At 42.9% G+C, this 27,996-nt stretch overlaps 1 protein-coding gene across 5 annotated transcripts in view; it reads left to right on the top strand.

Annotated features, from left to right (window-relative positions):
- The first annotated feature begins 2,013 nt into the window (after positions 1–2,013).
- Positions 2,014–27,996, top strand: part of LOC119911370 (G-protein coupled receptor 4-like) — a 110,341-nt gene continuing 84,358 nt past the window's right edge. The window contains exons 1-4 of one of the 5 annotated variants that reach the window (XM_038730250.1): positions 2,209–2,406; positions 2,808–2,970; positions 5,283–5,470; positions 5,580–6,130. In XM_038730250.1, coding sequence (XP_038586178.1) covers positions 2,240–2,406; positions 2,808–2,970; positions 5,283–5,470; positions 5,580–6,081 — 1,020 coding nt within the window. In that variant the 5' untranslated portion in view covers positions 2,209–2,239 and the 3' untranslated portion in view covers positions 6,082–6,130. Of the gene's footprint in view, positions 2,407–2,807; positions 2,971–5,282; positions 5,471–5,579; positions 6,131–22,818; positions 22,943–27,996 lie in introns of those variants that run through there. The other 4 variants (XM_038730249.1, XM_038730248.1, XM_038730253.1 and 1 more) reach the window with 4 other exon arrangements.

The following is a 27,996-nucleotide window of genomic DNA, read 5'->3' as shown; positions in this document are numbered from 1 at the left end:
GATGAAAAATAAGCTACAGGTCTCAATCGTCCCCCATGGTCTTGTAGTAGTACTGAGTCATGTACCCTCCCTTTTTGTCAACAGTCTGTGTGAAAGGTTTGTTACAGTCGGGGAGACCCAGGGTCGGTGGGACTGAAGAGCCAGTTTAAATCAACAAAAATCTCAGGCCTTCCCCATGTGCGGTTTCTGCCGATGGTGCCTTAATGTGAACACTGTCATCCATAAAAAGTTAATTTACCTGTTTCTTTGCCTCTCATTTTAGGATGGTCTAAAATGCTTCAATGTGCTTTGGGGTGAGAGGGCTCTTCTTTTTCCCTTTTGCAGTGATCACAACAATCAACAATATTATTCAGAAACAGACTGCAGGTTGGATCTGCTAGCTTCATGGTCATCATCAGGAAGGTGTTATATCTAGAGACATCTTTCACAAAGATTTGTTTGTCATGACTTTTTTTTAAATCTCTTAGAGGGCTTTCTCATGGTTATCAAATTTGATATCAGAAAATCTGTTTCTGGAACAGTTCTTACCTCATTCACTACAAAGAAAATATTTTACAATGTACCTGTAGACTTTGAAAGTCAACATTTTGATCTGATGTCTTTCCCCACCCACCGGCCTCACAGCACGTTCTCACCCAGGGTCCTAAATCTCTAAATCTCGTTCCACTTGAACAGTCTACTCACCAAAAAGAGAGTGTTGCCAGCCACCAGGTTCTTTTTGGATCACAGCGGTGAGGAGCCTCAGAAACTCAGGCGTCAGGCCCTCACGTCTCACCTGTATTTTGGAGGGGAGGTTTGAAGTCCCAGATTCTCAGACTCCGGCCGTACGGTTTTTCACCTGCAGCTCCGAGTGTCCAAGTCGTCTCACGCGTGTGACGAGCCGACAACGCCAAATTGTGGTGGGAAAAGTGTGTTTGAATAACAGCTCAGGCAAACACTTTTCTTTCTGTGAATTTTATTCAAGTCTTCTGCAGAAGGAACTCACGGGGACACATACACATCAGAGAGTATCATCCGAGTGAGCTGCAGTGTAACCGCTCATGCAGCTTTTATCTTTGTCTCAGGGTCAGAGTGCTATAATAGAGGAACATGGTGTCTTTCAGTGTTCCCTTGGGGACTCTCAATCTGGATCTATAGAAAGTCACCCGTGTCCAAGGTACATGTGGTGAACCCCTTAAAGTCCTGACCCCTCTGGACATATGTTAAAGTATCACACACATTTACCTTCCATTGACCCCATACCCAAGAGGCTGGAGGCCCCTAGTGAGATTAGTTACATGGCAGCGTTTTATAGATGGTTATCATGAAATTTCCATTACAAACTGAATAATGAAGAGCGAGCCACACACGGATTTACAGATTTTTTTTTTTTGGTATGCTTGCCTCAGGTGTTGAAAACAAGAATTGCTGTCACATTATTCAAACAAGTTAAATGTCTGTTACAGTAATCTAAAGGCATGAATGATCGTCTCCAGTTCGGCCTCTGACACCAGGATATATTCCAAGTTAACTAACTAATCGTTTAGAGTGAAACTCAAAGAAAACACTGAATCTAAAACAACACCTAAAGTCCTGAAGACGAGTTTAAAGCACCAATATTCTGCTTAGTGTTAGAGTACGATGACTCATTCTGTTGAACCTGAGTTTAAAAGGAATCTCTTTCTCTGCCACGCTGATTGTGTTCAGGCATGCGCTTAAATACATCTCGTGTGTGAATGTAGATCTCTACTGCTTCCTTTTCATCAGTTTTCTGTGTGTCCTCTTCCGCAGAAAGCTCATCCTCTCCCTTGTCCTCTTTTTTAAATCTCTACACCATCAGACTACCCCTTGGTAGTCTGTAGCAGTGTATTTTTCTCTTTGTCGTAAAAGCATGGACACGGCCCATTTGGTAATTTTCTATACTGACACTGGGCTGGCCCAATCACATCTCAGAGCAGATAGAGATTATTATCAGCCTGTTGCTTTGGCAGGCAAGCCTGTACATGTGAGTCCTTAAGCTACATTCAAAGAAGTTATACTTGTATCATTAATTAGATGTATCACATATTCTACTCCTACTTTGAATCGCACATTTTGATGTCCTGTGTTTGGAGATATCTTGGGTATTGATCAATGTTGGATGTTTAAAATGTGGTTCGTTCTGTGTTGATGTGAGATATTATGAAACACACCTAGTATGTTGACTTGACCCAACTTGCCCAGATTTGGCAGTTACAGATGCCAAAGGAAGGAGCCTCTCATGAGAGAATGTATGGATAAGACACTCCCTTGTCTCAGAAGAGCAGCAATATATCATCGTCACCCTGCTGCATGTTGTCACTGGCCATGTTTGAGGTTTGGCTGCAGAGGACAAAACATCGGACTCTGGAGGAGGAACTCATTCAGGTGGTCTGGCAGATTTTCCGGGTACATTTAGTCAGATTCCTTTTTTCTTTTATGTAGAACGAATTAAACAGATAAATGAACAAGCAGACAGCTTTGGACTGTAGGTGGACAGAATACTGAGGTTAAACCAGTTAGGGTTGATTTCCTTTGGGCTTTTTACTCTCTAAAATACTATTACTAGTATTTTAAATTCATTCGGTGGGAACTGTTGGGCTTCTGTAAATATCATCATAGAGTACGTCTAGACCTGCTCTTTTATGAAAAGCGCTCTGAGATAACTGTTGATGTGATTTGGCGCTATATAAATAAAATTGAATTTAAATAAAATTAGGTAAAGAAAGAATAATGATTAATAATTAATAATAATTAAAAACCTGCTCTTTAATAACCTGATCTCTCAAACAACACGTTTCACTCTGAAGAATGGAAGATTACTACATTACCAGCAGCTCACAGGACCAAAGCTACGGTTACAGCAGCACCACCTCCAAATACCACATTGACCCTGTACGTGTGGTGACATGCATAATCGTTGCTGTCGGCCTTCCTCTGACCCTGGTGGCCATCTATGCTCTTTATTCTATGGTATGTACATTCTGACTGAGAGTTATTTATTTCCTGTCTGTGTGGTGTGTCTGTCCTACAGTCTGTCTGTCTGTAAAGGATCTGGATCTGGTTTGGGGGCTGGGACAAAGGCTTGGAATGATCTATAACCTGACAGGAATAATTGACTCCAGAATTCAAATGTCCATGAAGCTGATTGGACCCTAAACACATGCAGTTTCCATGTGTGGCTCCATTCCAGCCCTCTCTTAAACTGTTGAGGTTAAAGAGGTGGTATTCTGCTCATTTTCAGGTTCAAAATCTTATTTAGGGGTTGTACCAGAACAGGTTTACATGGTTTAATTTTCAAAAACCACCATATTTTCTCCTCTTTTCACCCTGTGTGCTGTACGCTCTGCTCTTGAGCTACAGAGTGATGCATCTTACTTGTAGAAAATCTTTGTTGGTAGTTGCACATGCGCAGTTCCTAGGTAAGGACTACTAGCCAATCACAAGCAGAGAAGGGCGGGTCGTAAGAAACAAGGTAGTGTGATCCAAATCAAAGGCGCTTCAGACTGAGACCGTAAGCTAGCAGATGGTAGAAGTTACTCACAAGTCCATGTAACCCACAGGATCTGAGTCAGTGCAGACTGTCACAGCCTCTCTACGCCTCCCCTTGGCTCTGCATTGTGTTTTGGTAGGTGTTGTGTGGTGTCGTATGGATGGAAGGAGGCACCAGAGGCTGGATTCGGGATTGTGGTTGAGACCTTCACTGCTCTTTATTGCTCCAACAATCCTCTCTGATACACAGCCAATACCTAACAGGGCACGAAAAGTAAACATAAGGCATTTATATTGTTGCAAAAATAAATCAATCTCTTACTTAAATAATATTTTAGTACCAAAAATAAAAATAAATTAAATGAAGGTTAATGTACAGTCAAATGGAATACATCTCTAAAAAGAGCTTAATATAAAAAACAAACTCTAAATGCAAGGTACCGAAAACAGCAAATGCCCCATCGTACATTTATTTTACTGAGATTAAATCACCTAATGGCTTACAGCACACTAGTCAGGTTAACCAAGAGACACCAACAGCAAGAAACACATGCCGAGTTAACTTTAGACTAGCAGCATTTACCAAGTCTCACAAATGGCATAAATATAGTTTAGAATGTAAACAAACAGTATCAACGCACAATTTAAGTGGATGACTGGTGCGGCCCCGCTTTAACGTACTTTAAAACTACGGTGTCCTGCAAGGTACAAACTGCACGAACTGCTGGACATACTGGGGAATAGACAGCGCAACAGGAAACCGAGGGGCTTACACAGGCAGCTGCCTTACATCCACAACCACACAACATCATTGTTCCACATCTTACCATCAGGACTAAACATTGAACTGTTGCCGGTGTTTCGATCTATGCTGCCCTGCCGAAAAATGCTACCATATTGCAAATCGATAGACATGACTCTACTCGGCCCTGCTCCGTTTTCCATTGCAGGTAGTACCCAGAGATAGTACGTAGCAGGTCGTCATAGCGACGCCACACACAACTGCCGCGGCATAATGTTCAATGCGACACACACCCCAGCGATTCTCACAGCTCTTAAATAGAGTGATCAGATGTCCTGAAAAATCCGGGACAGTCCCGAATTACGAGCAGTTGTCCCGACCCCTTTCCTGTTTGTCCCAAAAATTAGACCTAACATGAGTTTTGATTATAGTCTAATTAAACATTAAATACTGATCGTTGTAGGGTTCTCCTGCTCCAGCAGGGCTTGCAGGTTATCTGGACATTGTGTCAACAGCGTTGTTACAGCCACAAAGTAACACTCGTGCTCTTTTCCCCTTTTTGTTTTCTTGTGGTTAGTGGAAGTTACAGTCACGAGGACAGGGAAAGTGAAGCTTCAGGCAGCCACGGCGGAGAGACCTGACACGTGCGTTACGCAGACATAACTTGGAGGCAAGTTCTTTGCCTCCAGTTCTTATTTGTGCCATCCTCCCTGAAATGCTGATTCAAGTAGGAGAGAGGCTCACCTTGCAAACACAAACATGAGCCTCAAACTGCGACTCCGGTCTGGATAAATCCAGCTCATGTGTTTGAGCCAGAATGCTTCATATCTGTGGCTGAAAAACTGCTGCAGAAGCTGCAGGAAATCTGGCCCTTAGTCTTGTTACTGCAGTGATTGGCCAGTGGGTCATATCTGAGATTCTGTTGGATGAAAAAGTCAGAAATGGCTCTGAGTGCAGCTGCTGGGCAGAGCAAGATGACAGATTTGGGAGGAGGTGGACTTCACAACATGTTTCCAACGGCTTGTTGACTTTTACCAATGTTTTCCTGCAGGTGAGAAGAGATCAAGTTGCTCCCATCTACCTCATCAACCTTCTCATTTCTGACATCCTTCAGTTCTGCTGCATGATCGTTTGGGTGGCACCAAATATTCGTGGACAGATATCTGACATCTTCTTATATATTCACTTCTCTGCTCTGTTTGCCAGTATTTGCTTCATGGTCTGCATCTCCCTGGAAAGGTATCTATCTGTCTATCCAGTATGTGTGGAGCTCCTTCTGTGTCTGAACATTATGTTAGTTTATAACTCTGAAGCTCCTCAAAGACTTTGTGTCCATCTTGTATTACAGGTATTTGGTCATCGCCCACCCACTGTGGTACCGCTTCAGACGAACCATCAAGACCTCTGTGGTGGTCAGTGTCCTGGTCTGGGTCCTGCCACTTCTCTTTTTGTTCATTTGTTGGCTTTATGGTGTGAATCTACACACACTCTTCACTGTCCTCCTCGTCCTCCTCCTCCTTCCCTTCCCTCTGTTAATATTCTCCCTGGTTGGGACCCTCAAAGCCCTGTCTGCTTCCATCTCGGTCCCCTCTGATGAAAAACGACGAATTGTGGGAATTTTGGTTCTGGTGCTGCTTATTTACACTCTGCTGTTCCTGCCCACGATCATTTTGTTATTGGGAGGATATCACAGGACCCTAGAACTCCTGTATCTCATCTTCATCAGGTTGAATCCTCTTGCAGACTTGTTCCTGTATGTGTTCATGAGGAAAGGGTTCATAGACAAGCTTTTGGCCTCTGTGTGTTGCTGCAGAATGGACAGCAATGATATCAGCAGTCCATCAGTATGAATGATGACAACATTTCCACAGTCAGCTTCATGTATGCAGAGAAAGAGGGAGAGAGAGAAAGGGGAGGAAACAGGAGGAGAAATGGAGGCCAATAGAAAGGATAGAGACGAGACAGATCCTGTCATCTACTGAGACCATTTCCAATAAGACACCTAACTGTAGAGAGCAGGAAGCACTGTTTGGACTCTGCTGTGGGAGAAGTGGCTGCTGGGAAATGTTTTGGTCAACTTGCTCTGGTTCACTGTGATGGCTTCAACACATGGAAATAAAATGTGTTTTATTAGTTTGGAGCTGGAAGTTGATGTCTGTCATTATTCTCCTTTAATCCCAGAAGCAAAGCAGATATTTTAGATGAACTGAGCTCATTCTAGCCGCCTCGCTGTCTTCTTCCTAAATCTTTATTTGGACTGTTGTTTGGATGTTTTACACAGGGAGAGCATCTCAACACGTCTTTAGCACTTTGTACTTTTTAAGTGTAATTTCTGCTGTTTTAGTGGTAGGCATGCTGCTGTTTAGGATGGGATTCAGAGCAGCTGTTTTGCAGCACCTGTTGTGTGCTTGGCAATCTGGATAAAATCTTAAACCACAGTTTATGTCAGTTTCTATGAAATTGTACATTTTCTGGAAATCCAATAAAAATCAGTTTGTAGACCAAACTGTGAATGTTTGTCTTTGAGCAACTCACTGTTACCAGGGAGGCATCCTGCACTTTCTGAAGTTTTCAGACTTTTTTAGATAAGAATTTGGGGCAGAAATGATAAAGTGTGACAGGGACAGTCACAACAGATCAGACCAACATGTTTCAGTAGAAGTTAGTAAAGTCTACTGTATGTTTCCCCTTTTTAACCTTTAGCTCATTATTAGCTGAGATCCAACAAGAACAAGCAGATTTCCCAAACTGTCAGACTGCTTCTTTAAATACCTTGGCTTTCTGCAGGGGACACTTTGAAAACTACAAACTGCATTTCTGGAAGATAAACTGCTAAAAGCTTAAAGTAATGACTTGATCAGCTGTACAGTGAACACAGTTATGATGATTAACTCTACTTGCTTTCATCTGTCAGAAGTTTGAGAAGCCGACAGTAAAACAAGAAGCTGCTGCAGGGGACCACAGACACCATCTGGTAACTGACAGATGAACAAACTCTGCAGCACTTTGAGGCTGTCATCTAACAGCTTTCACACTCTGAACAGTGGGTTTTCCTTTTTAGCATACTGGATGGTTGATGCTGGTTGTAGCTCTCTACGTCTTTAACCGTGTGTTGAGGTAAGGGCTGCTTCATGCTGCTCATCAGACTGGACTGACAGGTAAGTGAACAGGGGACAGTTTCAGGACATGTTCTCATCTTCCTCACTGAGGAACGTGTTCCTGTCATAATGCAAAAACTTGAGGACTCAAAGGCAGACTCGGAACAGTTTGAAGGGGTAACAAAGGGGTTTTATTGATAGGTTCCAACAGGGCAGAATGGAGAACACGGAGGAGGGGAGTTAGTCCAGGCAAGATGTGAGCAGAGCGGGGTGTGGCGTTCAGCAGGGTTCCCGGAGGTAGTGTGATCCTGGGCACAGAGAAAAACAGGTTAATCCAGGGAGAGACAGAAATTACAAGGACTCTTACTGGAGACGATAGTTGGCCTTGACGCATGTACCACATGTGGTTAACTGACGATCTGGCGAAGAATGTGAGGAGGACTGGGGTTGAAATACTGCAGGAGCTTGATTAGTGGAATGAGGACCAGGTGCGCCGCTGGAGCCAGAGAGTGTAGCCACGCCCAGACAAACACAGACAGGGGAATACTGGCTGATACGTTTGAAAAAGGTTTGGAGATACACAAAGCCGACACAGGAGAGGAGATCAGTTGGTGTTGTGTGCAAAGTGTGGTGGAGATCATATCATACAAAATTGTAAGGCAGAGACTCCTAAGTGCCCTAACTGTGATGGGGATCATGCAGCAGGGTTTTATGGTTGTGAGCACTTTGTCCAGGCTAGGCGGGTGCAGGTTGTGAAGGATCAGAACAAAGTAACATATGCAGAGGCGGTTCAAAGAGTGACCAGAGAAAGCGGAAATGGAAGCCCTGGGGAAAGGCCGGTGCTAGGATGCAAGGTCTCTGTGCCAAATCTACCACCTGCATCTTCATCTGACATGCTAATTTTTAGTAAGGAGTCATTTTTGTCTTTTGTTTCTGATGTGTTGGTGGGAGCTAAGAAAGCAACTAACCGGTCAGATGTCATTAGGTTAGTGGTGGGTGCAGCCGAAAGATACCTGAGTATAAAGCAGTTGCCAGAAAAGTTGCATCAATACATGATGGAAAGTCAGTGTATAGACAGATCAGTTGTTGAAGACTAGCAGTATGGAGGACGTTAGTGAGGTGAATGATGAGGACCCTCATTAATGTTTTAATGTGGTATATTCTTCAATGGAATGCCCGGAGTCTGATTGGAAATGGTCAGGAGTTAAAAAGGTTTGTAGATAATTTTAAAGAAGCACCAGATTTGATATGTATCCAAGAGACATGGCTAAAGCCCTGTCTAGATTTTGTAATTCCAGGTTATGAATGTTTGAGATTAGATGGGCCTGATAGATCAGGCGGGGGTTGTGCAACCTTTGTTAAGACTGGGGTACAATATAGAAAAGTTGACATTAACTCTGATATTGAGTGTTTGGCTGTGGAGGTTTAGAGCAGTCACAGCTCTATTACTGTGACCCTTGTCAAACTTTGGTATTATTAGACTTTGATGAGATAATGGAGAAGGTAAGGTGTCCTGTTATATGGATTGGGGATTTTAATGTGCACAATCCAATATGGGGGAGTGACCACAGGGATAAAAATGGTGTTATAGTAGAAGATTTTTTAGACAAATATGAGTTGGTAGTGTTAAATGATGGAAGGCCGACTAGGTATAATATTGGGAGAAATACCTGCAGCCATATAGACTTATCAATTGCATCATCAAATTTAGCTAGAATTGTGAATGGGATGTTATAGATTCCTATACACTGGGTAGTGACAATTATCCAATTTTATGCAGATTTGGTAGAGAGTTGAGAAGAGAAGTGGAAAAGAGTGTCCCTAGATATAATTTTTCTCAGGCCAAGTGGGATAAATACCGGGAGGAAGCTCAAAGCTTAGTAGGAGATGTTGATAGTGAGGGTTCTGTAGATAACTGGAATACTTCAATTAGTCTCATGATGCATGAGGCTGCTTGCTATACCATTCCTGTGAAGCAGGAACCTAGGTCACGTATGCTGGTTCCTTGGTGGAACAAAGAATGTGATGAAGCTGTAAGGAGTAGGAATAAAGCATATAGAAGATTAAGAAAGTATCCAATGTTGGTTAATGCAATGGAGTACAAGCGTCTAAGGGCAGTAGCAAGACGAGTTATAAAGGATGCAAAAAGAAACAGTTGGAGGAAGTTTTGTGGTACGTTAGGTCCTGAGACTCCAGTAAGGCATTTGTGGTCAGTAGTACGTAGAATGTCAGGGGTATATAAAAAAAGATTGATGCCAGTGTTACAGAAGGGAGAGGTGGTAGCAGTTTCCAATAAAGAGAAAGCAGACATGTTTGTTGAGAGGTTTCAAGCTGTACATAGATCAGAGATAATGGGGGTTGAGAGGCGTAGGAAGAGGAATGAATTGATTGAAGTTAATCAGTGGAAGCTGGAGAGGAGTTTAGAAAATGAAAATCCTATTAATCCGTTTTTTCTTTAAAAGAGTTGAAGGAAGCAATTATGTCTGGGGCAAATACTACCCCAGGGAGAGATAGGCTATCTTATGAGTTGTTTAAATATCTAGATGAGTTTGTACTTGAAGAAATCTTAGCTTTGTTTAATACTGAGTGGGCATAGGGTTATTTGCCCAAGGAGTGGAAACATGCAGTTGTGGTCCCTATCTTGAAACCAGGGAAAGAGGCATCTGACCCTGGATCATACCGTCCTATAGCGCTCACAGCAGTGATCTGTAAGATTATGGAGAGGATGGTAACTAACAGATTAGTATATTTTTTTTAGAAACAAGAGGACACTATGTTGATGTACAGAATGGATTTAGGAATGGAAGGTCTACAATGGAATCAGTTGCAGTTTTAGATCAAGATATTAAAAGGGCATTTAGCAATAAGGAAATAGTAGTGAGTGGATTCCTGGATATTGAGAAGGCTTATGATTCTTTGTGGAAGGAGGGATTGATGATTAAAATTTTTGACTTGGGAGTTAGGGGACGAATTTTAATTGGATAAAGGATTTTTTAATGAAAAGAACAATACAAGTAAAGGTTGGTAGTATTAATTCAAAGACTGTGGGCATAGAGAATGGAACCCCACAGGGAAGTGTAATTAGTCCAGTGTTATTTAATATAATGATCAATGATATCTTTGGTAAAGTAGAAAGAGGATTCGGGTTATCTTTATTTGCAGATGACGGGGCCATTTGGAAAAGAGGGCGTAATGTAGAGTTTGTGTTAAAACAGATTCAAAGAGTGTTGGTATCTGTAGAGGAATGGGGGAATACATGGGGCTTTAAAATATCTGCTTCTAAGACTAAATATATAGTATTTGGATTTAAAAGAAAGTTACCTAAACTAGGGCTATATATGTATGGGTCTCCATTGGAGAAGGTAAAGGTTTTTAAATTTTTAGGTGTTTGGTTTGAAGAGCGTATGACTTGGGCTGTGCATGTAGATAAAATTGTGTTGAAGTGTGAAAAAGTTCTGAATGTAATGAGAAGTCTGGCTGGGTGTGAGTGGGGGGCTAATAGGGAGACGATGCTGCTAATTTTTCAGGCCATGATTAGATCTGCTCGAGATTATGGGAGCTTTGTGTATGGATCTGCTTCCAAAACTGTTCTGGATAGGTTAGATGTGGTGCAGGCAAGGGCTTAGAGGCTTTGGTGTGGGGCCTTTAGAACCTCCCCAGTCCCTGCCCTACTCATTGAAATGGGAGAAATGCCCTTATGGTTAAGACGCATTAAGTTAGGGTTACAATACTGGGTCAAACTTAGTGGGTGTAATCGTACCTTCCCAGCAAGGTGTCTGTTGCAAGAGGTTGCAGGAGCTAATAGATACAAAACATTTTTTGACATAGTAAATCAGTGGGCAGGTAAGATGTGCATGGATCAGGGAGGTACTGTAGAGCATATAAGTTGGCCACCAATACCATATTGGGTGATGCCTGAAATAAATATCGAGCTTGGTTTTCTTCAGGGAAAAGATAAGTGGGAAGTGGCACTAAAAATAGAGGAATATCTTAATTCAATTAGTGGGAGCACAATGATTGTTTATACAGATGGATCTAGAGATCCAGTTAGTGGGAGAGCTGGATTCGGGGTGTATGTGGAGCAGTTAGGGTTGGAAATTGGTCTGCGTATTTCTAATGGAAGCTCTGTCCTCACTGCTGAATTAATGGCAATTTTATGGGCTTTATGGTGGATTGAGGAAGTCAAACCTAGAGAAGTCATTATCTGCTCTGATTCTACAGGTGCTCTAGAATATTTGAAAGTAGGAAAATCTAAAGCCCGACCTGACATTGTAAATGACATCTTGAATGTGGTTTTTAGAGCTAGGTTTACTTGCAACAGAGATGTTTATGTATTATTTTGTCCCACAGGGACTCAGTTAAAATGTACAGATTGAGGTTGGGGCACTGTGGATTAAATTATTCTTTGTGCATTGTAGGGAAGCATGTTTCGGGCTTGTGTGAATGTGGGAGTGTTGAGACAGTGGGGCATGTTTTCCTGGAGTGCAGAAGGTATAGGACAGAAAGAAATGTACTCGTTAATAAACTATCAGGACTTGGAGTTGAGGCTTTTTCTGTTTTATCTTTGTTTGGGCACAGTGACGAGCATAAACTGATCTCCAAGGCAGTCCTTCAATTCTTGCATGACACAGGACTGTATGTAAGAATTTAGTTCAAACTTTGACCTGTGGAGGGCAGTAATATGCTCATAAGCGTCCACACTGCCGGAATCTTACAAGAAGAAGAAGAAGAACACAGACAGGGAGGACAGACAGAAAACACAGGGAAGGGGGGAACAAAAGAACACAAGGAAGTGGGGAGATTCTGCAGTACCACAACAGTTCCAGTCACATTTAGTTTATTACTGAGGTCAACATCACACTTGTCTTCACCGCAGAGCTCTAGAGTAAATTAGCTTCATACTAATTCTTCACAGATATACTATGAATTACAGCAAGAAACTAGCCAGATACAGGACTGAAACATCAGCTGTTCTGTTCAATCATAATTCAGACACACAGGAAACAGGAGTTTAAACCCCAAAGCAGAAACTCTAGCCAGAGCTATGGTGAGTGAGGTTTTATTAACAAACTGGTGGGAATGTACAGGTGAGCGGTGAAGGTGGCAGTCTGAGATGAAGAAACAATAATCCAGAGAACCCAGTGGTGGGGAAGTAGTCCAAAAGAATCAGGTGATAGTCCTTAAATCTGAAGATTTCCACAAATCCAGAAATCCACAAAACACTTGGCCGGCACGAGGAACACTGGTGAGACACATGAGAGGTAGCGACACTGGAAAAACAGACCTAAACACAGAGCAGACTGTGGTGAACACTGAAACCACAATGAGACAACGAGGCTCAGGTGATCCACATCAGACAACAGGAAGTACAACAAGACAATGACACAAGGGGAAGAAAAACAACAAACTAAAACAGGAAACACAAACCCAAAACATCAGCCTGAATGATGATTAGATGTGTGTTTTCAGCAGAGACGGGGACTCGAGTTCGAGTCAGGAAACAAGAAACTCAACACTAAAAACACATGTGTGTGACATGTGTCTTTCATCCAGTCTGACTGTCTGGAAAGGATCTTGATCTGTTTGGGGACTACAGAACCAAGAGACCTTGATATGATGAAACTCGTGGTTCAAGTCCCTTTGAACGAACACTGTACCGCCAGTTTAGCATCATCAAACGCAGCCCTGAGAAGAAGAGCAGCTCAGATACACCAGACCCCATTCAAATATGTGGCACTTTAACACTGCTTTGTTTAGCAGCTGAATATTGAGGCACAACAGCTGATAACATGAACAGGTAGAGGAAATGTTAAACAAGTTAAAGAGAAATGAGTCAGAAACTGGAATCATTTATTGAGGAAGTCAAAATAATATCTCCTAATGTCAGAGGTGTCCGTGACAGCATTTTTAGGAGAGACTCACACAGTAGACTGTGATGGGAAGTTTTGAAAAGCACAGTGTTATTTCTGTCATTCCTGTAAACAAGCAGCAGGTGTCGCCGTTCTCCTTAACAAGTTTAAAGGAGATGTAGTTGAATCTTTGATGTCAGAAGATAATTTTAGTTTTCAAATTAGACAATTCCTTCTTTATAGTTTGCAGCATGTATGAACATCAGTGGTTGCAGTCGTGTTAGGGCAGGATGATGGATGCATGGAAAATGTGTGTAAGGGTGTGGCAAAGTACAAGAAATAACAACTACCACTAACACAGCATGTCCAGAAACAAAGCATGTGGAGGAAAACAGAGGGTTAGCAGGGAGGTCCGTCCTCAGCCCAGCAGCAACCGCCCTTTTCCAAGAATGAGAATAAAGCGTTAAATACTCTACAGGGCAATTAGCCCAGGTACCCAGAGTCACTGCATTCAGCTCTTCCTCTACAAGGAAGAGAGAGAGATGGGCCAAACCCACACATGACCCCACAGGGCGTCGCACTATTATATTATCTTAATCCTCTGTATTGTGTTCATAAGCTGGAATGTCTGACTGTTTGTAAATTGAATTTCAATAAAGTTAACAGCATTGTTGGAATACTGAATTGCATCTAGAACTAGTTAACTGCACTAACGTTAATGTGGTGCGTGTGTGTGTGTGTGTGTAGTAGTAGCAGCAGTTGGAAGTTCCTGGATGGTTTTAATTGGCTGAACAGTTCACCTCTGCTCTCATGGAATGGCTGAGTGCAGTGGCAGGTAAACTGAGGTGTGGAGCCAAATGAGGACAACAGCACGGTTGCAGTTCAAAATATTTATTAGACCAAAAACTTGTCTGAAACAGGTTTCCAAAAAGCACAAGGCAAGAGTCCAAACAAAGGAGTAATCCAAAGGCAACAGAATCCAAAAATGAAGGAAAACCAAAAACCAGAACTAAGACATCCAAACAGAAGCAGAGTCATCCAACAACCGCAGGGACAGGACACTCAGCAAAGACAGAACAGAGCTGAGGGCTTAAATACACAGGCAAACGAGCAGGGAGGGACGCACAGAGGAAACATCAGGTTATCAAACCAAAGGAAACAAAGCTAGACAAGGACACATTAGATCTGAACACTACAAAATAAAACAGGAAGTAAAGCACATGGCAACACACAAGGACAGAGTTACCAAAGTAAAACCGAATACATGGAATGACTGCAAACAGAACAAAACCAGGGCAGGGAAGAGAGACAGGAAACAGGACCACACTAAACATGGAGACATAGGACTAAGCACTAAGCACTAAGACATAAACTAAGAACTAAGATGAAAAAAGGAAAGAGACAGAACAGGTATATATATATAAAATCCTATCACCGCCAATCAATGTCAATGGTGTGGGGGTGGAAGTCTCTTCTGTGCAGCAGCGTGGATATGACTATCTTGCTGGTACGGAAATTGGTGGAGGCTTCTCTATGTCTGTTATGTTTTCAAATTCAGGGTGAATTTTTATTCTGTTGGGAAATAGTTTCTTTCTCAGAGCCTGGTATTTGAGGCCTGATGTGAGGAAGTGCAGCTCTGACAGTCACAAGAGACAGACGAGATCTTTTCTACCTGGTGCAGTAAACTTATAAACAAACTGATTTCAATTCAATTCAATTCAATTTTATTTATATAGCGCCAAATCACAACAACAGTTATCTCACAGCGCTTTTCATAAAAGAGCAGGTCTAGACCGTACTCTGTGATGTTATTTACAGAAGCCCAACAGTTCCCACCAAGAGCAGCACTAGGCGACAGAGGCAAGGAAAAACTTCCTTTTAAGAGGCAGAAACCTCGAGCAGAACCATGGCTCAGGGTGGGCGGCCATCTGCCTCGACCGGTTGGGGTGAGAGAGAGAGAGAGAGAGAGAGAGATGTAAGGAGAGAGAGAGGGGAGGGAGGCAGCCTACACAATATACACACAGAGGTACACACAGTGAAGGTAATGTTGCTATAGACTAAATGAAAAATGGTACAGATATTTATAATAGTGTTAATGGTAACCATCGTAATGTTAATGATTATAATAACAATAATAACAATAAGACTAGCAACAATAGTCGTTGCAGCAGAGGGTGTCGAGCAGGAACACGGGGGCAGCAGGTGACCCGCAACCACAGATCCAGACTCCACAGCTCCAGAGCCAGAGCCAGAGCCAGAAAACCTGCAGGAAGTGATAGGAGGAGAGAGGAGAGAGACGAGAAAGCACAAGACTACCAGAAAGGGGAGAAGTTGTGTTAGTAACATGCAATAATGGGATAAGGTTGCATACAGAGGGAGAGAAAGTAGAGGAGAGAGGAGCTCAGTGCATCATGGGATTTGCACCTTTCTGGATAGAGAACATATTGTGCACTGTGTGTATGTGGTGTTTACTGTAGTGATGTGCAGAGATGTGTGGCATTGATGTAATAGTGATGTTGAATATGTCTTTTAATGTCCATACAGCAGGTTAAATAAGTATTGAACACGTCACCATGTTTCTAAAGGTGCTGTTGACATGACATTTTCTCCCGATGTTAGTAACAACCCGAGTAATCCATACATACAAAGATGATGGCGCATAGATAAGATGCCTGCCTTTGGTGTGCAGCCTTTGCCTGCCACTGTGAGACATCCACCACTGTGTCCCTGAGCAAGACACTTAATTTGCTAGTTGCTCCAGAGGCGTGCGACCTCTGACATGTATAGCAATTGTAAGTTGCTTTGGAAGTGTCAGCTAAAATGAATAAATGTGAATTCAAATTCAGAAATTAAGTTATTTGAAATGAAACAGTATTGAACACATGAAGAAAGGGAGGTGTAAAAAGGTCTCGAAATCAAAGACACCAGCTGAAATCTGTCAGTAATTAGAAAGCAGTCCTGCCCCTCTCTCAGTGCAGATTAATGTCAGCTGGTTCAGTCCCAACTGATGGCTTATAATTACCAAGGTGCCACATGAGGAACTTCTCACGCTGGGTAAAACCAAAGAGCTCTCAAGACCTTCACAGCCTTATTGTTGCAAAACATAGTGATGGGTGATTGGGTACAGAAGGATTTCTAAACTTCCAGTGAGCACTGTTGGGGCCACAATCCGGAAGTAGAAAGAACATCATTTCACCAGAAACTGGCCACAACCAGCTGCTGCTCGTGTGGGCTGTTTTTCAGCATGAGTTGAAAAACTTCATATAACTGAAGGACGAATGTACCAAGACATTCTTGGTAAAAACCTGCTGCCATCTACCAGGACAATGAAGATGAAACGAGGGAGGACATTTCAGCAAGACAATGATCCCAAACACACAGCCAAGGAAACTCTCAGTCGGTTTCAGAGAATAAAGCTGCTAGAATGGCCCAGCCTGGGCAGGTGGCAGCCCGGCTGACGGTGAGTGTCTCTCTCTCTCTCTCTCTCTCTCTCTCTCTCTCTCTCTCTCTCTCTCTCTCTCTCTCTCTCTCTGTGTCTGTCTGTCTGTCTGTCTGTCTGTCTGTCTGTCTCTGTGTGTTTCACTCACTTCCGTCAGCTGGGCTCGCCACCCTGCACTCTCCCCTTGGACCTTCCACGGCATCCTCCCGGCTCCTTCCCGTGCCTCCTTACTTCCTCGGTTGCCCCGGTTGCCTCAATTCTATAAAACCTGTTCACCGTGAGTGTGCGTTTGTGTCCACTCTGTCCCCACGTCATAACACAGCCAATCAGCTGACTAGAATCCAACTGAAAATCTATGGAAATGATTTAAAGACTCATTGTGTGGAAGAATGGGCCAAAATCCACCTGAGCAATGCATGGGACTAGTTTCTCCATACAGGAGGCGCCTTGAAGCTCATTACCAACAAAGGCTTATTCAAACATTTACCTTTATGTAAAGAAAGACGTTTCCTCAATAAATTGGTGCAGAAAAATTCACCAGAATGCAAGAAATTATTTGTTTCAAGCACAGATTTTGCTGCAGCTGCAGTGGTCCATGCACCATGCGTAACATTCATCCAGCCAGAGGGAACGATCACCAGCCGTTCACAGCGCGTCAGTCGTACTAGCGCCACAATCCATTGTAGGTAACAGAGAGGGAGAAAGGGTGGGAGGAGTCAGCACCCAATCACCTTCTCTGCAGAGCAAATGATGTGCTGCAGCCTGACTTTGTCCCTGGCGGTGGCAGCAGCGTACCAGATGGTGACTGAGGAGGTGAGGATGGACTCAATGATGGCGTTACCATCATTGTTTTTGGCAGGCTGAACTTCTTCAGCTCCTGCAGGAAGTACATCCTCTGCTGGGCCTTCTTGGTGAGGGAGGTGATGTTCAGCTCCCACTTGCAGTCCCGGGAGATGATGGTGCCCAGGTGGTCCCCACCTGTGATGAGCCCAATGAGGGTGGTGTCGTCCGCAAACTTCAGGAGCTTGACTGGTGACTGGAGGTGCAACGGTTGGTGTACAGAGAGAAGAGAAGGGGGGAAAGAACGCAGCCTTGAGGGGAACCGGTGCTGATGGTCCTGGAATCAGAGACATGTTTTCCCAGCTTCACGTGCTGCTTCCTGTCCATCAGGAAGTCAGTGATCCACCTGCAGGTGGAGTCAGGCACGTTCAGCTGAGAGAGCTTTTCCTGCAGCAGGGCCGGGATGATGGTGTTAAAAGCAGAGCTGAAATCCACAAACAGGATCCTGGCGTAGGTTCCTGGGGAGTCCGGGTGCTGGAGGATGTAGTGAAGGGCCATGTTTACTGCATCATCTACAGACCTGCTGGCTCTGTAGGCGAACTGCAGGGGGTCCAGGAGTGGGTCTGTAATGGATTTTAGGTGGAACAACACAAGGCGTTCAAACAACTACAGAGGTCAGGGTGACGGGTCTGTAGTCGTTTAGTCCAGTGGTCCTTGGTTTCTTGGGGACAGGGATGATGGTGCAGGCTTTGAAGCAGGCTGGCACATGGCATGTCTCCAGTGAGGTGTTAAAAATGTCTGTGAACATCGGAGCCCGCTGATCAGCACAGTGCTTCAGGGTGGATGGAGAGGCAGAGTCCGGCCCAGTTGCTTTGTGGGGTTTCTGCCTCCTGAAAAGACAGCTGACTTCCCTCTCGGTGATGGAGAGAGGAGGGGAGGGGGTGGAGCTGGCCAGCTCTGAGGAGGGACGGGAAGAAGTGGTGGACTGAGGCTGAAGCTGAGCGGAGGAGTCACGGGGGATGCTGTCCGGTTGACTCTCAAAGCGGCAGAAGAACTGGTTCAGCTTATTTGCCAGGTGAGAATTCTTTATGGAGACTTTGGGCTTATAGTTTGTGATCTGTCTGAACCCCCTCCAGACAGAAGGGGTGTCGTTTGCAGAGATCTGGTTCTTTAGTCTCTCTGAGTAGAGTCGTTTAGTTTCTCGCACCTCCTTGCTAAACCTGTACTTTAACGCCCTGCACCCGGCCCTGTCTCCAGTCCTAAATGCCTCCTCCTTTTCCAACCTTAGCTGTCTGAGTTTAGCTGTGAACCAGGGTTTGTCATTGTTATAACTCACCCTGGTCCGTGTTGGAATGCCGCTGTCCTCACAGAAGCTGATGTACGACATCACAGCCTCTGTAAACTCATCCACATTGTTGGTAGCAGTCTTGGAAACGTGATCAGAGTGACCGAGTGGAGCGCGTGTGACGGCGTGATAGGCCCTGCTAACTGTGGTGTAGCAGTGATCCAAAGCGTTCCCCTCTCTGGTTGGACACTTTATAAACTGTCTGTATTTGGGGAGTTCTTGGTTTTCCCCTGTTACCGAGAACAATAACAAGGGAGTCCGGGTTTGTCTGCTCCACACACTATCCGGTCGGGCCAGCATGCGCTGTGCATCCTTAACGTTGGCGTGCGACGAGATGTAAACACTGACCAGAGTGAATGAAGCGAACTCACGGGGGGAGTAACACGGTTTACAGTTAATGGTAAGAAATTCCAGATCAGGAGAACAGTGCTGCTGAATCACTGTCATGTCGCTACACCGGCCATTGCTAATATAAAAACAGACACCACCACCTTTTGTTTTGCCGGAGAGTTCTGTGTCGCGGTCGCTCTGTACAAATGGAAGCCAGCCAGCTGCAGCACGGAGTCTGATCAGCTCAGACAGCCAGGTCTCTGTGAAGCACAGAACAGAAGATGAATAAAAGTCTCTGGGGGGGTTTTTGTGTGAATTAACACAAAAAACAATACAAAGCGCACCTAACACCAAGGCAGCTATACTCAGCGCCATCTTGGCCATCTTGTGGCACTTTCGGATAATTTATCACCGTTGATGAACCACACAAAGAATATTTATGGTTTTTAAACAGCAGGCTACTTAATAGACCCTCGAGGAACCGCGACGTGCATGAAGTTGTCGGCAGCACAACATGCACGTAAAACTCTACACAAGACCGGTGAAGGACAGGAGAGAGAGAGAGAGAGAGAGAGAGAGAAACAACAATCAACAAAAGCCTCAGTTTAGCTGGAAATTTACTGTGTAAGTTGAATCAATAGAGACTGCAGCTCTGCAGCTTCCCAAGATTAAAGCGGAGCTACCGTGTGTTATCCACCCCCCCACTCGCAATCGCCGTGCACAAAAACGCATGATTAGTCGACCATAGGCGAGACTTTCTGATTCGACTATGTAAATCCTTAGTCGGGGACAGCCCTAAAGTACTGTAAGCGGTACCAGCGTTTAAAAACCAGAACAAACAAATGAATGAAGAACAATACAACGGCCACCAAAACAGACAGACACAGGCCCAAGAACATAAAGGACATGATAAGAGACACACAAGGACAGTCCTCATTCAAAGCTTGAACCAGCGCTGACCACTCGGGGGAGTAATGTGAGCAGGAAGTTGAGCACCTACAACCTGACAGTCTATTAATTAGGCAGCAAAGGGGCAAACTGCTACATGGGGCATGAAGGGGAGGGGGGTCGAGGCTCGTCAGAGATCAGCACATGCACGTTAAAGTATTTGTTCTCTCTTTCAGACACCTAAGAAGTTATCCAGATCTCCACCTGCAATCACTGCTGTGAGAAAAAGACTTGCACTGTACTCAAGTGGAGTTTGGACTTCTACCAGGCTTTACAGGTCAGCCAGTCAGAGTAGGCTACCATCTCATCCACAAATCCATCTGAAACGTTCTTTATGAAATACACTGTTTTTGTTATGTTGTGATGTCCTCAGTGTTCTGGAGCCTACTGTCAGTTGGTAATTTAATTAATTAGTTGGTAATAATTTGCATAAATAATTATTACTTCAGTTTCATTCAGTTAATAGTATTTGTTATCCATTTTTTGTCATTATTAAACAGGCATCTGTAAAGGCTTTTTAATCGCCCATCTGGGCCAAATGTTTGGTAATGTTTGGAAATTTGAAATTGTGACGACTTTTGGTTTTAACACTTAAAGACGTGATGTAAAGTCTGACGATAAAGTCTGTCACACAGCAGTTTGTGGCCTAACCACAGGAGCCTTCCACTGAAGACTGACAGGAAGTCAGCCTGTGATGAAATCAGCTCAATAAAATGTGTGAAATGTATTAACAAGTGATGATGATGATGTAGGATGATAAAAAATGTATAAAGGACGCTAAATTACCAACAGTTTTTAATATGTACTTTACCTGACAGTATAAAGTCTATTATTTGTATTAATTAATAATTCTCTGGTTTAAGTACATTTATGTGATTGAACTTGCTTTGATGTCAAAGTAACGGTTTTGATCCTGGTATGACAAGTTTGATGATATTAAAACAGTATGAAAAAGATTTTTACATTAAAGGGGTCATATTTTGGTCATTTTCAGGTTCATGAATTTATTTAGGGGTTGTACCAGAATATGTTTATATGTTTTTTATTAAAAACATTTCTGTCATGCGACACATGCTGCAGCTCCTCTTTGTCACCCTGTGTGTTGAAGCGATGGAGTAATGCATCTCACTTCTAAAAGACCTTTGTTTGGAGTCCATGTGCAGTTCTTAGGTCAGGACTAGCCAATCAGAAGCAGAGTAGGGCAGGTCCTGGTTTTGGTTTAGCTGAATATGTTCTTCTGACCATTGTTTTTTATGCACATTTTGAAGTATCACATTAGAAAATGTTGATGGAAAAGGCAAAATTCAAAAACCTCACGAGGTGTCTTTTTCCTTTCTTGAAAAAGAGTAAATGTGCTAAATGGCAGATGGAAATACTTTTGCCAAAAAATTCTTACGAATCAAACTTGTAACTCACGTCTGATCAGCTGTTTCTGCTGTCGGCGTCTTCCCAGATATTCCCAAAACGTGCGGAGACATGGCTGGAAGCAACTTGCCCGCTTGAAACCCATTCCTGAAAATCTCTCTCCATGTTTCTCAGATCCCTGGTCCTCAAGTCCATGTGACTGTTCTCATCTCAGGGCGTCATATACAGACGGTTTGAGAAAGAGTGACAAAACATAGTTATTTGACGCACCGGGTGCGTCTCCATGAGATGCTCTGGGGCGTCCCGTACACACCATACCTACGTTCGTGATAAAGGTGTTGACAGCCCCCCAAAGCCCCTACCCTTCCCACAACCATCAGAAATGTTAGGACCTAAACCTAAGTCACTGAATGTGAGCATGTCGACACATTCATCCTTGATCCTTGTGGTCTTGTAGCTAACCCTACCTGTAGTGTTAGCCTCCCTTGTGTTGCTGCAACGTAGGAAACGGGGGCGTTTCATACGCTTAAGGGTACCTTTAGCCTAAAATTGTTACGCTTTGTCACACTGTCTGAAAGCGTCAGTTATGATGCATGGAGATGAGAATGTGTTGGACTGGTTTTGTTTCTGATTTGAACCCACACGTCTTGTTTATTACAGCCATGTGTGACGTCAACTGCTGACATAACTACACTGACACTGTAGCCTGGTTCATTCGCTCCAAACCAGCTGAAGGAAACGCACAGATTTCACAGTTTCTTTGTTGCAACATTTCAAAAGTTCGCTACAAATTCGCATGACAATTAGATGGAAACATGACTACTGTGTGCTGCAGGTCAGTGTGTTTTTCCACCGCTGTTTCTGAGGGCGTGTCTGACTAGCCACTAGACAAACATTATGACATTGTGTGACCTCACAGGGATCAAAGGGAAGTGGCAGAGTTTTCTGTGGGAGGTGGGAACTCCCTTTGGGCTGGACTTTGGGCTTTTTCACTCTGCAAACCTGTTACATGCACAGAAAGATATATAACTCAATAAAGGAGAGGGGAAAAGCCAAAAAGGAGAATACCACCTCTTTAATTAATTGATTCAATTTGATATGACAGGTGTGTTTGAGATCTATATTGTCTGTTTTGTATTTTACTCTGTTTAACCTGCTCAACTACATGATTTTATCATTTTATTATATATTTAATTTATCATTGAACTTTTATAACTTTGAGAGTTGAGGAGAATGCATTTACAGAAACAGGCGGGCAGATATCTTCTGTGTTCATGTGTACCATGTTTGGTGTGATAACAGACCACTTACAGGTGACTGATCATGGCTCATCTGCATTAGAGATCAACCAATCACAGCAAACATACATCATGAGCTATTCTGTCACATCCTGTCTGTGTCTGTATATAAGTTGCAGCTCTTGGTATTTTGAAAAAGCAGAACTCCGGTCGACGGTGTTTTGCTCTGTTCTTTTTTGCTGATTGTACTTTAATAAAAGACACTTTGAGTAAAGAATCTCAAAGATTATTTTTCCTCTCCTCCTCCTCCTGCTGCAAGGTAAGGTTCTTCCACACTGCCACACACTGAGCCGAGGGCCACACTGGTCTTATTCTCTAGATCTGGAGTTTAGGAACTCGTTCCAGGTTGTGTTTGAATACTCTACTCCCTGATGAGAAACGGGGGAGGAGCGGGGGATGCAAGGAAAGGTAGAAAGTCTGGAGTTAGACTTCTGGTACTGAGGTAGGCCAGAACCTGATATGGAAACTAGATTGTTATCAGGGGCCTCTCTCTGTCCTGCGCCGGGGTCTTTGGGTGGCGACCCGAGAGAGCCGGGTTTCTAGGGGTTAACACGAGGCTACGTGGCGCCCGACAGCGTGGCTGGAGAAAAAACAGTAGTTGGTTCTCCTGTCTGTACACAGGCAGGGTGCTAAATGAACTGTTTTGTCCACCAGCCAGTAAACGCTCAAAGTCTACCACTCAGTAGATTACCATTGTTTTTAGCTGCTGATGAAGTAAATCTAGCAGACATTTGCATATTTTACCAGTAACTGGCTGGTAGATGGTGCCATGTTTTTTTATTGAGTTAAACTACAAGAAGCTAAAGTGTCTCTGAGATATTAGAGGTGTCTTGAAACTGAGTAACAAAGCAGCAAAAGCAGGCTGCTGCCCTGTGCAGGGGGGACTGAGCCTTGTCCTGGAGTAAAACTTAAGAAAAGAAGAGGATGCTGCCTTCACTCTCCGGGGGTGAGCGCTTCACTATAAAGGTTCTTTGTTTTAAAGAGAGGGTGTTGTGTATACACAAATATGAAATAGTTTAAAAAACAAAAAGAAACTTAATTTTGTATCTAATGTTTAAATATATCACTTTGACAGAAAATGTCAGAATCATCTCATAAGATAATATTATGTAAAGTAAAATGGCTCAATACATTGATAGTCATCTTATAAACTCATGTTGCTAAAACGTGTTACTGAATCACTTTAACTCTTACTCTTTACTCTCTCAGTAAGTATATCTAAACAGTCGGTTTATATCAAAGTTTATTCCTTGAGTGTATTTGCCTATATGCGTTGTTAAATCAATCAAATGTTGTGTTTTTGGTGATCAGGATTTTTAAATGTTCTGGAAATACTTAATGTACTGTTATTGCAAAATATTTAGAATGATAGATGACAACTTTTGATTTTACCACTTAGAGATGTGATGTAAAGTCTGACACAGCGGTTTTTGACCTTCCTCTGCAGACAGGAAGTCTGCCTCCTGCCATCAGAGATAGAGTTTGTTGGTTATGATGAAATCAGCTCTTTAAAATGTGTGAAATGTGATGAATGATGTTTTAAGAATGTAATAAGGATGATAAATAATTCATAAATGACTGAGGATGCTAAATTATCAACCATTTTTAATAACATGTACTTTACCTGACAGAGTATCAGTATATAGAAAGTTATCACTGGTATCAACTGGTTTATAATTAAGTAATTTGATGTGATTAACCTGCTTTAATGTTAAAGAAATAGTTTGATCCTAGTATGACAAAGTTTGATATTGTGATATAATGAAAAAGTATTTTACCTTGTGGTGTCCGAACAATAATGCTGCGATGATGTGTTGAGAAGAAATCCGCTTGACACTGTTCTTGATCATAAACGTTTATTACATCAAGGAATTCAGCATCAATTACAAGCTCTGCAGCAGCTTGGAGAGTGACCCAGCCCGATAACCACTCTGTCTCTCTGTACATCAAACACAGCTTATATAGGACATGTTTAGGTATCTGCTAAATACCATATAAGGGTCCAGTCCCTTCATAAACACTAATCTCTACTCCTCCTAACACTGGGTCAGAGGTCAAATTCCATAGGAGGGTTCACTATTTACACACCCATCAATCATTACACCCCCTTAAGAGTTCACTGAGCCTCTATCCAGCTGCTAGAGTGTTGTTTTAAACTGTAATGGTCAAATGCACATATGTTATACACCATATATTCCCCCCTACGAGACTTAATTGAGTCTCAAAAAACAAAAAGAGATCAATTTCTCCAACACATACTTCTTGCAATATTATGTTTAACAACATATCAACTTTATGGAGTGTGAGAACGAAAAACCCGTCCTGCAGCCATCATTCCACATTCCCTCCAAGACAATCTAGACAGGAAAATTTTCTCACGGCCCCTCTGCCTTAGGCGGCCACGCATGGTACTCCAGTCCAATTAATAAAAGACATCTTTATCAGTCAATGCAGAGATATGGTTTAGCCAATACATGTGAAAACCTCAGGAAATTAAACAAATGAAAACAATGTCCGAATTCAGGCTAGTCAACCCATCGGACCCTCCAACGGACCTTTCCCTGCCTAGACCCTATATCCCTAAGCATCAAGAAAAAGAAAAAAAAAACCTGAGGTCCCCAAATATTAACTCCCATAACTGAAAGTATAAGTCTTTACACAGTTAACACAAAAAGAATATGATTGTTAATTAAGTATTATTCATTCACATATGTATTCATATCTATATCAAAGTAGACATAGGAAGGTATTCCACTGCAGCTCCTCAGCAGTATCGATGCAATCCAGATGTTTCCACACCATCCTTGTCCAGAGTCCATTCATATTGTCCTTGTTTGAGTATTTGAATCCCAATCTGTACATCCCCATATACTCTGGAAGAAAAGAAAACACCAACCAGTATCTTGTTGCAAATAACACATGAAAATTAAAACCTCAATGTATGAAAATACAAAGTAACATTAAAATGGATATCTTTCCATCATTACTTCATCTGGTTCCACTTCATCATCTCCATCTGTTCTCCCCAGGCATTACCACTCCAACCCATCTCAATATCATAGCTTTCGCAAAAGTCAATAGCACCGTACAAAAGCAAAACATCAAACACAGCGCTACAAAGGCTGCTACCAAAATCTGAACCACCACTGCTCCCACTGGTCCTAACTGATTTTGTAACCAAGTATTTGCTGACCATCCAGCTCCCTCAGATTGACCAAACGCATCCCTTATACTCTTTAATGCATCTATAACACTAGCGATATTATCAGAACTATCTGGGATCAAAGTATAACAACCGTCTCCTGTCAAGTTCATAGCTACACACAAACCTCTTTGTTTGGCTAAAATATAGTCGAGAGCCATGTCATGTTTCAACAATGTGAGTCTGTGACTTCTTTGAGTATTTGACAGAAGACTAAACCCTCGTATAGTTTCATTTGCAAAACCCCATTAATTTTTTCACAAATCCCTTGACTTTGTGCTGCTCCAAGATGTTGTTTAATTCCCAATTTTTGCAAAATCAATTTCACTGTTTTATCCACAAACTCTTTCCCATTATCTGATGATATTCGATCTGGAAGTCCCCACCTGCTTATGACTTCTCTACAATAAAACTTGGCAACCGACTGAGCGTCTTTACGCTTGGTTGGACAGGCCTCTGGCCATCGTGAGAATCTATCCACAACCACTAGCATGTATCTTTTCCCTTCAACTGGTTTTATCATATCGACAAAGTCAACAACTAACTCACGCATAGGACCCCTTGGGGTGGGAATGTAACCAGGAGGAACAGTCATACCCCTGCGGACATTATTTTTCAGACAGATTGTACACCTGCCTATGACATAGTCAATCTGGTCAAGCAAATATGGTGCCCAAAAACCATACTCCTTTGTGATTTTTCTCCTAACCTCCCCCCTGGCAACATGAGCTAACCCATGTGCTTCCTGAATCATCAGACCTAACAGGTCCAGAGGTGCTACTATCAGTCCCTCGTGTTTTCTCCAAAGACCCGTAGAATCCTTAACAGCACCTCGGTCTAGCCACAACTGTTTATCAATCATAGAAGCAGCTTCCTGCATCAAAATCACTTCCTTAAGCGTAATTTTGTCTTCCAAGTCCACCCCATGAGTGACCAGAAAAACCTTGCCCAATTTGTCAGCTCCTGTGACAGCTTTTGCAGCTTAATCAGCAGCTTTGTTCCCTTGTGTCACTCTTGACGCATCTGTTTTATGAGCTGCACACTTAGCTATCGCTGTCTGTTTAGGCCTCATCATAGCATGCAACAGTTTTATTATTTGTGCGTGATGTTGTATCGGAGAACCATCCGTTTTCTTAAACCCCCGACCTTTCCACACTGCTCCAAACAAATGACATACATTATGTGCATATGCAGAATCAGTATATATTGTTACTCGCTGTCCGTCTGCTAACAAACACTCTTCTGTTAGCCCCACAAGTTCTGCAAGCTGTGCAGACGCAGGCTGTGGTATTACTTCAGCTTTTTCAACAACAAATCCAGTTCCTTGAGCTTTTACTACTGCATAGCCAGCACACAATTTATCTCCGACACGATAACAAGACCCATCAGTCCAATACTCCAGGTCTGCCTCATGTAGTGGAAGAGCTTGCAAGTCTGATCTAAGCCTTGAGTATTTCTTTGCCTCTTGAACACAATCATGTGGCTCACCATCCTCTGACGTTGGCAAATTCTTGGCTGGATTTACCGTATCACACCTTACCAGGGTGACATCCTCCTGCTCTAACAGCCTATGATAGTCTCTAAGCCTTGGCATAGTCAATGTGTATTTTCCATAGTTCAGTAGATTCCTGAGACTATGATGGGTAAGAATTGTTACTGGGTAACCCCTCGTAACAGATGATGCTTTGTCATACATTAAATAAACTCCCACCATTGCTCTGTAGCACAGTGGTAGCCCTACTTCCACTTCTGAATATGCAGTTGAATAATAGGAAATAGGTTGAGGATTCGACCCTGTACCCGTCGGCTGACAAAGGACTGCACATGCATATTTACCTCCAGTGGAATTAGACACATACAACAAGAAATTCCTAGAGTAGTCTGGTAGTGTCAACGCCAGCGCCTCCTGTAACCTCTGTTTGATTGTTTCAAATGCCACAAGGCCTTCCTGTGTCCAGGACAGATTGCTGTGAAGTTGAGCGCTCCCAGCATCCTTAACCATAGCTCTCAAAGGTCATGCTGAAGAATAACCAGCAATACCAAGAAACGTCAACATCTCTCTTGACAGTTCTAGGCTTTGGAGCCTTACGAATAGCCTCCAATTGACAATC

Source organism: Micropterus salmoides, unplaced genomic scaffold (genome assembly GCF_014851395.1).
Source record: "Micropterus salmoides isolate LMB-PRFRI ecotype aquatic unplaced genomic scaffold, ASM1485139v1 Ms_hic_scaffold_2, whole genome shotgun sequence".
Classification (NCBI taxonomy): domain Eukaryota; kingdom Metazoa; phylum Chordata; class Actinopteri; order Centrarchiformes; family Centrarchidae; genus Micropterus; species Micropterus salmoides.
Note: the sequence above shows the minus strand (reverse complement) of the source record. Positions and strands in the feature narration are given on the sequence as shown.